General features: G+C 39.0%; 1 protein-coding gene across 2 annotated transcripts; it reads right to left on the bottom strand.

The window, feature by feature from the left end:
- Positions 1 to 818: 818 nt before the first annotated feature.
- LOC139131279 (monocarboxylate transporter 12-like) lies at positions 819 to 13,036 on the bottom strand. 2 transcript variants are annotated; one of them, XM_070697271.1, is made up of 5 exons: positions 12,896 to 13,036; positions 8,125 to 8,342; positions 6,499 to 6,642; positions 3,674 to 4,633; positions 819 to 2,624 (listed from the first exon to the last, which is right to left on the bottom strand). In XM_070697271.1, exons 2-5 carry the CDS (start codon positions 8,318 to 8,320, stop codon positions 2,461 to 2,463), a joined length of 1,464 nt encoding a protein of 487 aa, XP_070553372.1. In that variant the 5' UTR covers positions 8,321 to 8,342; positions 12,896 to 13,036; the 3' UTR covers positions 819 to 2,460. The 2 variants fall into 2 exon arrangements, with proteins under 2 accessions (XP_070553372.1, XP_070553371.1); XM_070697270.1 differs by lacking the exon at positions 12,896 to 13,036 and adding an exon at positions 12,695 to 12,821.
- Between the last annotated feature and the right edge of the window lie 310 nt (positions 13,037 to 13,346).

Here is a 13,346-nt window from a genome sequence, read left to right as displayed (position 1 = left end):
ATTTGGTACCTCAATGTTTATATAAGTCACTAAGGAACGAACTTGTAGGAAACGTGGGGGTCAAAAGGTCACGATGGTCTGCGACATACTTCCGCGTCTCACCATGGCTATAACAACCGCTTTGTTAATTTTCACAATAACAGCCTTACTCAACACACACACAAAACACATTAAACACATACCTGACAAGCGGGATGATGTGTGCAGCCACTTTCAACTTAAAATTACTAATTGTTTCAGTAACAGGCGACGGGGTCATGACCTTTTGGATTGCTTGCGAGATGGCCCGATAGCGCACAAAGCGACCAGATTTCTTTCGAAAATGCCAACTTGTAGATCGCAATTTTTTCCTAAACTTTTGCTATCCCTAAACTAAGGCTTAAAATATCTTTACAACAATACCTTAAACGTGTATGATTTGGTAGAATTCTTTAAAAAATCACCGAAATTCAACCAGGAATTGACTTTTCCTACAAATCGTACGTATTTGGCGCAAATTTGGGCGATTAACTCAGGAATTTCTCTTTGTAAAGGATGTTGATCGATTGTACTGAACCCATTCTATTATCATATGCCGAAAAAACATAGTTTAAATGTGGTTTACAAGTTGGAATATGCCGATAAATAATATACGCGATTTTGGCGCGAAAACGTCAATATAAAAATCACGTGACACCTTTTATGCAAATTTAAGGGACATTAACTGAAAGAGCTATCAAAACTACGTATGTGTACCAAATTTCATCAAAATATGACCAGTAGTTTTTGAGAAATGAAATTCAGCTCGAAATTCGGTCTGGACCCCTGCCTTAACTCACTTGCGTATGAAGAGTACTACTATCAATGAAACTGTTGTAAAACACGTGAGCACATTAAGCTCACATCTGGCTCCTCTTTGTTGCAAGGTTTGAGCATCAAGAGACCATCCTTCCTGTCAAAAGTCATTCGATTCAAGCTGACCCAATACCTTTCCGAAACTAGTAAGTTTTCGAGGGTGATGCCACGGTTGCGGTACAGTCATGACTATTAGAATGTTATGATACACGGAATGAGGTCGAAATTAGCAAAAATGTTTCCTCTTTATTATCTCCATGTATCGAAGCATTAGTGGCTTCAAATGGAACCTTCTGGTAAACAATAGCAGGTCTATGCCTGTTTTACAAGCTGAGATAGGCGAAGGAACGTCAAACGTAATCTCAAATTTGGGGAAACATTTTGGCGCAAAACTGGTTTATATCTGACAAAACAAACCTCTAGCTGATATCGGAAATGCACATAATTAATAATCCTTAAAAATACGTTATCGGCAACTCCAAAATTTTGGGAAATGTTTTGGAACAGATTTGACCTGATACAAAATCAATTTTAAACCCGTCCATTGGTCTAGCCACAGACAAATAGAGCAACAGACTAGTAACAGGTGTTGTTCAAGGTGTGCAGCAGTTACGTAAGCCCTCCATGTACGCCTCGCCTCAGAGACCTCTCTCCTCTCTTTACTGAAGCGTGCCGACCATGCACCCTTCGGTAGTTTCCGGATTTTCGCCAGTTTTTAAGCGAAAGTATGTTCGTCAAAGTTCGTGTTGTTGTTGTCGTGTGGCGCTGAGTGGAATTGGCGTGCTGGCGAAAACAGGGAAGTTTTGAGCTTCGGGGAGGTGAGTTTCGATTTCAAAATTTCCTCTCATATTTTCATGAATATGTAATGAGTGTTTTTGAACCAAATATGAATTTTTTATCGATATTCTCTGGTTGTACTCAATGGTTAACGGTCAGTCATATCTTATTTTACAAGTTGGTCATGGAAAGACGTGTTTATGAAACTGCTGGCGTGTTATGTTTTCATTTGCGTGAAGAAGTGTTTCTGCTTTGAGAGCTCACAAAGTAAGTATGGTTGCCACGCGACTGGAGCACGATGCCATCTCGTCGTACCTTTCTCATAATCTCCAGCACTTATCAATCACAAGCTCATTTTAATATGAAAAGACCATAGTCCACCAAGACGACCATGAAACGAAAGGCATGCTGCGTTGCTAGTCAGTCCTCTATTTGTCTGTGGCCCAGCTCAGGACATTTGCACAATGAATGTATCGTTCTCGCACACAAACAGTACTGCAAACTGAGACACCCATCGTTTTCTTTAAATTTCGTATTTGCTTGTCCGTACTCTATGGCTAAAAAACAATGCGGTTGTCTTGTACTCACCGGTATATTCTCTGGTTTACCTCGAAAGTTTTATATCACGTTGATCAATTTACCTCGGATAAAACTTATATACTAACTGAAGAGTGAACATTAAAAAAGTCAACCTTCAGCACTTATTGAAAAGGTCGACATCTCGGCCATAGCATATTTAAGAGATTTGCACAGCCATGTATTTGTCACTTATCACTACATGCTGCATGTGACACCATGATGCACCAGGACCATTCCAAAACTATATCATAAGTTCGCTCCTTCCAAGCATCAATGTGTTTCTTCATCTTTCGTGTTATACGAATCACAGTCACGCCTTACACGTTTTCGTTGAAGTATGCAAAGCATTAAAGATAGAATCGTACAAGTAAGGAGGAACGCGTCTACCAAGAGAAGTGGATGTCTTGAATCTTCCGTTACGTCAAAGATCTTACCTGGTAAAATTAAATTAAAAACACAATATTGTATTATGAGAAAAACGTTTTGTGCCTGGATTTCATCAATTGTCTTCTGTCGCAATTTAAATGAAGGAAAAACCAATTAGATGGATAGGATTGTGAATAAAAATGTGTTCGCATCGAAATAATGTGGTCATGTTACAAATTATGAAGGAAGTGGATCAGCAAGTATGTTAGTACATGCACGCGTAGGCAATGTGTGATTAAGTGCATGTGTGCATGTGTTCATGTATGATTGCTTGAATGCATGATACATGCATGATACATACATACATACATGTATGCATGCATGCACGCACGCACGCACGCACACTACACTACACTACATGACACGACACTACACTACACTACACTACACTACACTACACTACACTACACTACACTACGTACACTACACTATACTATACTATACTATACTATACTATACTATACTATACTATACTATACTATACTATACTATACTATACTATACTATACTATACCTACAGTACCTACCTACCAAAACAAACCATATAAACCATATATACACCCCACCCATCCACCCACGTACAGACAGACAGACAGACAGACAGACAGACAGACATACATACATACATACATACATACATAGATAGATAGATACATAGAGACAGAGATAGCACTAGATACATACATAGATACATGATACTACATACATACATACATACATACATACATACATACATACATACATACATACATACATACATACATACATACATACATACATACATACATACATACATACATACATACATACATACATACATACATACATACATACATACATACATACATACATACATACATACATACATACATACATACATACATACATACATACATACATACATACATACATACATACATACCTACCTACCTACCTACCTACCTACCTACCTACCTACCTACCTACCTACATACATACATACCTACCTACCTACCTGTGGCACGAAGACTAATAGGGTCAGACATGCATACATATGCCATGAATAAGTTTCATTTACCTTGTACAGGTATCATTACACATCCGAAATCTACAGTTGCGAATAACAAACCCAAAGCACTTGGAAGGTGTATAGGTCTAACCAACTGTCTTGCACAAAGCACGTAAACAGGTATGCTTGTTCCCTGGGACAGCCCCAGGAATACACAGGATACTACCATTATCGCATAGCTCGTTGTGAAGGTGAACACAAGGTTGGCGACTGCACTTACAGCGCTCATTAACGTCAAGAGGGTAAACGGAGAGACGAATCCACGATCAATAAACCATCCATGCAGCAACCTACTTGTCATGCTACAAGCTCCAACACATGTCAGCAAAGTGGCGGCATTAATGCGCGGAATTCCAATGTCAACTGCACGGACAACTATCCAAATCGGATTTGTCATGATCATAGCACCGTAGCATAATGCGCTGAGGATGTACAGTCGAAACAAAGGATACTCCATAAAAATAAACCATCCAAGCATTCGGAAAACGGAGGAGCATTTGTTCATAGGTAAGGTCTTTTTGGATTCGACCTTAGAATCGTCAATACCTGCTCCACTTTTTCCATCTGGGTCGGTGGAGACAGGTTCAACTGCAACAGAAACTCCGTCACATGACAACTCTTTACCAACGCCATTGTCGCCAGATTCTTCACAAACCGACGATCTCATATTATTATCATTTGCATGAACATCTTCAGTCTTCGCAGTGGTCGAACCTTCAGCCTTTTTAGTGGTGGCCGGGGGTTTCATACCGGCGGCACAAACAAACAGATTGGCGGAAAATCCGGTAAACACTATCAAAGTGCCGTGCCATCCATATTTTTCAATTAATATCACGACTAATGGAGGAAGAACCATCATACCACATCCGGCGCCTGTTCCAGCGAGTCCGTTAGCAAATGCATACCCATCATTGAAATACCGTGGAATCATGGCAACTCCACTAAGATAAGCAATATTTAGTCCAATTCCTGAGAGAAAGCATTGAAATTATCACAAACGCATTTTTTCAGAAGTTCTGTGAATTCGACAGAGTAGCCAGGGTTAAACCCTCATGTGAAAAGCGTATTGTACTGAAGTAAAAGCATAAACAATCTACTGTACAGCCTCATACAAATAATTATGTAGGCACTAATTGCTTGGATCTTTGTCCACTAAAATATAAACATATTTTAAGATTTATCTTAGTTTGATACTTAAACAAAAAACAAAGACATTAATTATAGTACCATGGTTACACTTGCCAAAGAACATTTCTGTGTTGATCACATCATGCTAAATAATAATCTTTTAGTCAAAACAAGGGATTATGTGACCGTTGGAAAGTGGTTATTCGCCTCACTTAGGAGCCTGGCAAATAAAATCCTACTCGAGGATATATAGCACATTATTTTGGCTATAATGATTTAAGAAGATGCCTCTTTTACATAGTTTTCACTGAAAATATTAACTAGGTTTATTTGCGAATGAAATCTCGTATGCTATATTTTGATGTTACTAAGTAGAACAAAAATCAGTTAAACTGCACTTTGATATAATTATATGATATGGTTTACTGAATTTTGCTTTTGCATAATTTTCTAAAAACCGAAAGATGTGTAACGTGATTATTTCTGAATCTCGAATTCGAAGTTGTCAAGTTCAAAATAGTTCTGGTGCAATTTCAGTTTGATGACTATGCAGCCAATGACGAGATCAACAACTACCATTGAATCCTATGGGGCACGCGACTCTGGCTACATGAAACATGTAATAACACCATTTGCTATATCGTGGGGGTTTTTTGGTTTTTTGCTGTTCTGTTCACCAAACGCAAAATGTTTCAGCTGACTGTAGCGTTTTTGTACATTACAAATTCGACATTTTAACAGGAAATCATGGTTCATTAAAATCCTCACCAATATTGCGGATATGCTTAATATAAAGAGAAACAAACTTTCAATATTTGTTAATTCAGTGACGCCACCGTCAGTTAAAGATAGTTGTGTTGCAAATATCTGGCACCGAATATTCCAAAATCCGAAAGGAACAACCGAAGCTTCAAACGGTTGACTCATAAATGACATTTGAAAAAAAAATGTAATATTCGTCCCGCCTTGTATCTGTCCCTATGTAAACACTGCAGTGATGACAAGCTGCTGCAAGTTGGAACTATATTAGTGGCACGTAAGCATGATTCTGTCGAGTCAGTAAACATGTTAAAATTTGTTAGTTCTTGTTCGAGCTGCAACTTTTCTCACACAAGCGTTGTTTTGTCATTTCTAGAAGAAAACAACATTCACATTCACGTCGATTTGCCACCACCGAATTTATTGATCAATGGCCTGCAATTGCTTAATCAAAAAAGTCAGCTAAATATTCTTCACTAAATATGATATTTCATAAAAGGGACAAAGTCGGCCATTTTTGATAAATTTGTTTGAATAAATGGATGACCATGCATATATTCGACCCCGGTTTTCGATGGTTTCACTTGATTTGTTTAAAACAGGTGTCAAATATATGCATGGTCACCCGTTCGTTCAGGATCTTTCAACATGTTAAACAATATGTAGTATCTTGCATCAAACAAAATTCATGAAAAACGGCCGACTATGTCCCTTTAATTGCATGAGGCTTATTCGTACGATCGAGTCTTACTGGATTTATACAACCGATGTCGAGATATGACGTAGGTACTGACAACACTTGCATGCCGGATAAAATTCCTCCTATCAGCGGGTCAATCCTATAAGCTGTAATGTACAAAACCATGCTTGCACTTTAAGTATCTATAATGAATAAGCTAAGAGAACCATTGCCAGAATGTTTATACATATTACTGCAAGGAACTCACCGTTAAATAGCCCAAATGTTACAATTAAGTGGGGCACGCTTTCAGCAAACGCCGATAAGCCCATGGCCAGAGTGTGTAATGTCGCCGAGAATAAAACCACTTTTCGGACGCCATACTTCGAAATGGCATATCCTGCCACAGGCCCTGTAAACAAAAACCATCGGTTACATTGTACTCGTATTTGATCACACATAACACACTGGAAAGGTATAAAACTGTCAAGTTCAGTACTAGTAAAGAAGAGACTTTAGGGGAAAATACACAATAAGGTATAAGCTTAAGAGAGATATTCAAGCAAACTTCGTAATCATTAATCAGGTCATGGAAGTCTCATTCGTAGGCATGCATGATAAAAAATGAACATCAGCGTATCAGCCGAGTGGTTTCGGAGAGAAATTGGCAAAATGATCAACATATATAGTTAAAATTACTTAATCAAACCCGTACTTTGTCATAGAGTGATCAATTTTTCATAAATCTAAATCCTGAACACAACAACACCCAAAAAACTACATACTATAGTCCAAAGGAATCGAACACGCGGATTCCGAGGCAAAGTAAATTGTTGACGTACGACACATGGACGAACGAATATCAGCCTATGAGCCTATGAAGCTCCGCATCGCTTTCAGCGGAGCTGAACATGAGAGAACAAAAATAAAAAAATTCACATAGATTTTAAGAATAGATTTTTACAATTTTAACAAAAGTAAACATATGTAGAAATATACAAATTATCAAAGCCTTTAGACCCGCAAAGGTTCATAAAGCTTTAAAAATATGTTACTATTTTGGAATTATTAAATTAATGTGTCTGATTTTTTTATTGAAATACAGAAAAAGCATGCTTATAACCAATAGAAAATCTTCACAGATCCACGGCGGCGACTGACCACTCCAAGTATTCACCCACCCATCTGCCTACCTTCCCCCATACCTACCTACCAACAGGACTACCCATCTACAAATATTTTTGTTTGTTCTTTTAACAAAAGTTTCGATCGCATTGATGAAGAGACAACTTTTTTACCCTGTCAAAATTCTGGTTCACGGTCACACACGATCTCTTGGTTGACAAAAAATATAGTCCCTGAAGAAAAGAGTCAAGTATTATTTATGATACCTTTTAAAAGAACATTAAATAGCAAACGAGTTTGCTAAAGGCTTGTATGAATATAACCAACCGTGTTTGCTTATCAATTTATTACTCGTTTTGTATGTCAAACGTTTTATTACTGCACAATATATAGAGGGCATTTTGGAATTTCTCTACTGATATCTCCCCCGCCTACAGCTAATACCTTGACTATTTCAACTGACGATGAAAAGTTTTGTACAAAGACTCTTTTAAAAATGTAAAGTTTCCGGATTACTCAACAGGAACTTTCTAGTGCAAAGTTTAATTAGCATCCAATCCATGTACGATGCCAGATCAGACAGACAAGGTTTTGCCTCCCAGGCCTCGGTCGCTAGCGCTTCGGGTTAGCGGTAAGGAGTGAAATACTCGCCAATGAGGCGCAAAGCCTTGTCTGTCCCTACCGCCGGCTACCAGCATTTCGTCTTGATTGTTTCAGCTCACGAAGTCTGGAAAGCAAAATTAAGACAATCAGAGCTTAACATAATTACCAGTTACTGTTCCGCCAAGTCCTGCGAACATGAAAATCCAGGAGAAGACAGAAGCTCCCTCTCCGAAATAATCCAGGAATTCGACTGTGAAGACACCCCTGGACACTTCGGACCCTAATGTGTATAATTGCATGTAGAATGCACAGCACACAATCAACCATTTCCAATAATAGTCAGCCTGCCGTTGTGTTGCCATCTTCTGGAGAATACAGTGGTCCCTAGGAAACGGTAATGAAAATATACCCGCCATGAAGATGAAGATCGACCAATAATGATGTAATTCATTTCTCTTACACTACCCTAACTGGACAGTTACCCCCGGGACATTTAGTCCCCGGACATTTGCCACATACCATTTATCCCCCGGCTATTTACCACCGGACACTTACCACTCGGACACTTACCACACAAGATATTTACCACCCGGATAATGACCCCTCTCTTAATAATTAATTTTAAATGACGTCTGATTCATTATCTTCATTTTCAAGCAATTTCAACTTCGTTTTGATATAGCATATACACTGTCTATGATTCAAACAGCCTTATGGAGTGTATTTTATATGCTGTTGATGAAAGAATTAGTAAATATTTTATGAACAATCTAACACACACTCTACCCGTAATACATGAAACTGAAGATATGTGTAACTTTCCATGCAACCTGGTTTTGACTAAAAAAGACAAAAATGGATAAAGAGACCTATTATTACTTGCTTAGTGTTAGGGTCAAGGTTAGGTTTAGGGTAAGCCAATAAAATGATTCTTATAGAGACACACCATATAGTTATTATTTATAGTATTCATTTATTATATAATGCATAGTAAGACATACAGTGTCCAGTTCAAGATTGACATTTCAACTAATAGCTGCAGACAACTCCGCGTAGCGTAGTTTGGTCTTTACTTCGGACGCCCCGGGTTCGATACCGTCACTGCCACTCAGCCGCCGCCCCGCCCAAGATTCCCGGCGCAAACGCTGAAGGTTCAAAATCATTTCCATATGAAAAGATACCTTACTTATGTGTGAACTGACTGTCAATCGGTGATTGCTCTACAAATATCACGGGTGGTGTCATATTCACAAACATTTTGATCTTTTGTTCTACTTGATCGGTAGTTTATTTACTCTCTGGGGAGTCATAAACCATTAATTCGGTAACGCGGAAATTTTCCGCGTTCAGGGGATTAGCCTAGATACATGGTTTGTGCCGGCCAATCCTCTCATACCCTGAAAGGCATTAGTATAAATGTAGAATGTATAGTAACACTTGTGAGGCATAGTTGAAGGTAAATCATGTGGCACCCAGCAGGAGAAAGTACCAGAAAAGATGCACACGCAATCATTGCGATTGTTCGGGAACCTTCTTTTCCCATTTGACATCATTTTCGATAAAGCAATATTGTCGTCAGGGAGTACATTATCCGGGTGGTAAATGTCTTTGGTGGTAAATGTCCCGGTGGTAAATGGTTGGTGATAAATAGCCGGGGGGGGGGGGGTAAATGTCTGGTGGTGATTGTCCAGAGGGTATTTGTCCGGGTGGTAACTGTCCTAGAACCACCTCACTATTGCTGGTTTTCAATACATTCTTGTTTCTCTATTTTTTCTTAAAATATACACAAAATCTCATTAAACTTTCGTGTGAGACTACCTTATTTAGTTGATTATTTAATTTTCATATGTTAATTATGGCGCCAAATTTGGTACAAACACCCTCTGATAGGACTTATCTAAAATATTCTAGAAACTTATAGTATGACCTACGCTTTGTTAATTTTCATGAAACTGTGGGTTACTCCCACCCCCTCCAAAACAGAATGTTCTTTTCTATATGTCTTTATTTATTTATAGCTATTGAATATCTATGTTAGATTATTTGAATGTTTTCAAATAATCTAACATATAATTATACGTAGATTTTCAAGTCAAAGTTTCTCATATGATACTTCCAGATGTTGCGCCAAGAGGACATATAGGAAATTATAGAGTTCAACTTCAAAAGTTAACCTTATCATGGATTTTTCCTTCTCATACGTACGTTTGCCTTCTTTTTTGTCATGTAGCCTTGATTAGACTGAACTTTTTTATCGATGTCTGCTGGAGATGTGTAAATCACAAGTCTCCTAGAATACCCTCTCCCCGGATAATGCAATAATGCAACCACAAGGACCATCGTTGGGTAACATCCGCCACAGCTGCCCATGCCTGGCACAGTAAGTGAGGCTACCCACAATTCTCCATGATCTGTACACACGGAGATAACTCACTGAACTAAAGCAAATTTCTTCTGTACACAGAAAAACTCGGTCCATATTTCAAAATTCTGGCAACATAGTTCTAATAATCATAATTTTCTGATTTCTCACTGTGAATAATAAGAAGATCAACCCCTTTCCGCGGAGGAGATAACAATTTTGTAATTTTTTCGACATAGAGTTTTGACAGCCATACACAATATTTTCAAGGAAACTAAGGGAATAAGTTGCATATGTGTTGGCAAAAAAAAAGGGTATTGATTTTTTTAATGTTCGTAACAAAGAAAATTTGCATGTCGGACAGGTGGTATCAATAATTTTGGAACATTAGTTTTAACAAATAATCCTGAATTTAAATTGTAAGTTAAAAATCATTAAGAAACTAATGAAATTGAAAAAGCTTTTAGCAAAAAATGTCTGAGTGAACAAATCAAGGGGAACTGTGGGTAGCCTCACTTACTGTGCCTGGCAGAGCTACAATCTACGATGTCTACCTGCTACCGTCACCGAATTGCTTCTTGGCTGGCCACGCAATGGACCAAGGTTTATAATAATGTTGTTTGTGGAAAACTTACACAGTTTCAAAAATGTCAGCACCCATACAATCGTTGTAAGTCGGTGATTGTTTAAGATAAAGTCATTTCGGCAAGTTTTAAGGCATTAATGTTACTTTTTATGTGAAAAGTTTCGACTAGGTCCCGCAGTGCTTTACACATGGGAGAGCTGAACTCTCCGTGTTGTGAATTTACACACGCAAGGAGTGCACGCAATCGGCAGTAAGTTTCTGCCCAATCACGCGACAACTCCGCAACAAAGTGAGCAGAAAAAGGTCGCGATTACACTCCTATATGACATTTATTAGGGGAGCGTTCAGTTATTACGGCCGGGGGTGGGCCGGCAATATCCAGGGGGATCACCTTAAATTTGAAATCTGCAAGGGAGGGGTCATGTATTTTTCGAACAACTTAGAGGGGGGTCACTTTATTTTAATAAGTATCCATCCCGTCAAAAAAGCAGTTTCAGAGTCCAGAAACACTCTGGAAGATAAAAAATGATTCGCTGCATGGTTTCATTCTCTGGAGTCATTTGACTGTAAATCTGAACAAAAGTATAATTATCTGTCACATGACGAACATCTTGCCTTGGCAACTCTGAGGCTTGTCTTATTGTAAATTGAGGTCACCGAGGGCAATGAACAAATCCTTTTACTTACATATTAGAGATACAGCACGGTAGTCCACTCTGCCTGGCAGGGCCGTGTATTATACGGATACGGCTTAGTCATAACCAAGCACTGTTCACTCATATACCGGCGGTAGGGCTAATAACTGGTTATCGCACATCGGTTGACATCATGCATGACAGAAAATTACTTTAAGTAAATACTAGAAGTGACCTCTGTGGTGTTATTTTTCGGTCACGCGTACGTTAGTCCATGGAAGTAGAAAAGTTTTCTTCTACCTCCATGGTTAGTCGATCGCTACGATCATGGAGCCAGGAGTGGAGCTAGTAACTCCATACTGAACGGCAAGCTTTGTGTACTTGGTGATTACCTGCTCATACACTGTGTTTTGAATGTCGTTACAAACAGCTTTGCTAGGTCTGCATAGTTTTCCCTGTTCGATGAACATAAGTGTTGTATTTGAAGGAAAATTTGTGAAACCAAAAAAAATTGTCTTGTTTTATTCGGAATCGCAACTGTCTCACGCGTGACAAGGGTAGTATTATTTAAATACCCACATATGGGGGTTGTCAGCCTGATGTAACAGCCATTGCCCAGATTTCCAATGCATAGAAATGTGTTCGTAAACAAGAAAAGTAAGCTCATGAATATTAATAGACGTGGTGGGTATGGCCGATTTCGGCCAAATAGGTCATACCCACCAAGTCTTAATCTGTGTGGGGGAAAGCTATCATGCTTATTTTGACTGATGCGCAGTAAGAATTTGCCGGCCCACCCCGGCAATAATAACTGAATGTCCCTAAATTCGTTGTTATTAACAGACTTTTACCGAGTCTGAATAACCTCAACTTGTACAGCGCACCACTGTGGATGGATCGAGTGCACCTTTGTCATGCACGTTTACGACCCTTTCACCCACTGTGATCTTTCGATCTGCTGTAACAATGAATACGTTTTTAGAGCTATCGTGTAAAGTAATTGTATGGACATTCTCTAACGCACGTAACGTTGAGACTGCTGTCAGACTATACCGGACTGCTGTCAGACTGTACGGACTGCCAAAAACTGTGGTTTCTGGTCTTGGCTTCGAATTTTGCAATATAGCGCAAGCATCCAGGCACGGTAACTCACCGTTGACTTTGACGTTCTGTTCGCGGCTTCCTTCACTGTGAGTGCCAGACGTTGACGCTTTCTGAAAGCTTTTCAAGCGGCTGGGCTGGTGTACAATAAACGGCTCATTTAACTGTGGTTGACCAAGTCACGTCTTCGTTTGCTAATTTCGTGTGAAATTCTCTGATCCTAGAAATACTGACGTTGGAATATGTAACTCACTGTGCACGAAAGCATGTGTCCTTGGTATCACACAATGCAATGGAGGCAGTTAGTGGTTGGTACAGTCATGACCTTGGTTAGATATCTTCACGATATGTACGATACGCCAATTTATCACGTTCGACACAGCATTTCACAAACTTGAATGACGTCTCCAAAACATAGTAAAGAATGACACCATTACGAAAGACTTTGCATTGATAAAATGGCTGTCTGAGGACTGTGAGTTGACGCTTTTTCACTGTGTGAGGTCTATTCAAGGCCAAACTGACGGTTAATTACTTCCGGTTCATACATTGCTCAACGCAAACACCTACTATACAACTAAACGTCAAAACAATGTTTTCAACACAAGCTCTAGCCGATCAACTTATAGACGCAGAAGCAGCCGACAAGGCTATTTTAAAGGCTATTTTAAAGCTTTTTCTTGGTGGAAAGACATTTTCCTGCA

The sequence above is a fragment of the Ptychodera flava genome, chromosome 4 (assembly GCF_041260155.1).
Source record: "Ptychodera flava strain L36383 chromosome 4, AS_Pfla_20210202, whole genome shotgun sequence".
Lineage (NCBI taxonomy): Eukaryota > Metazoa > Hemichordata > Enteropneusta > Ptychoderidae > Ptychodera > Ptychodera flava.
Note: the sequence above shows the minus strand (reverse complement) of the source record. Positions and strands in the feature narration are given on the sequence as shown.

Excerpts from the sequence above, each read along its gene's own strand:
- LOC139131279 (XM_070697271.1), bottom strand. The coding sequence starts at position 8,320 with ATGGCAACACAACGGCAGGCTGACTATTATTGGAAATGGTTGATTGTG. Across the intron at positions 6,643-8,124 it reads ACTTGGCGGAACAGTAACTG|GGCCTGTGGCAGGATATGCC; the intron begins GTAATTATGTTA and ends TTTTGTTTACAG. Across the intron at positions 2,625-3,673 it reads TGTAATGATACCTGTACAAG|GTAAGATCTTTGACGTAACG; the intron begins GTAAATGAAACT and ends TAATTTTACCAG.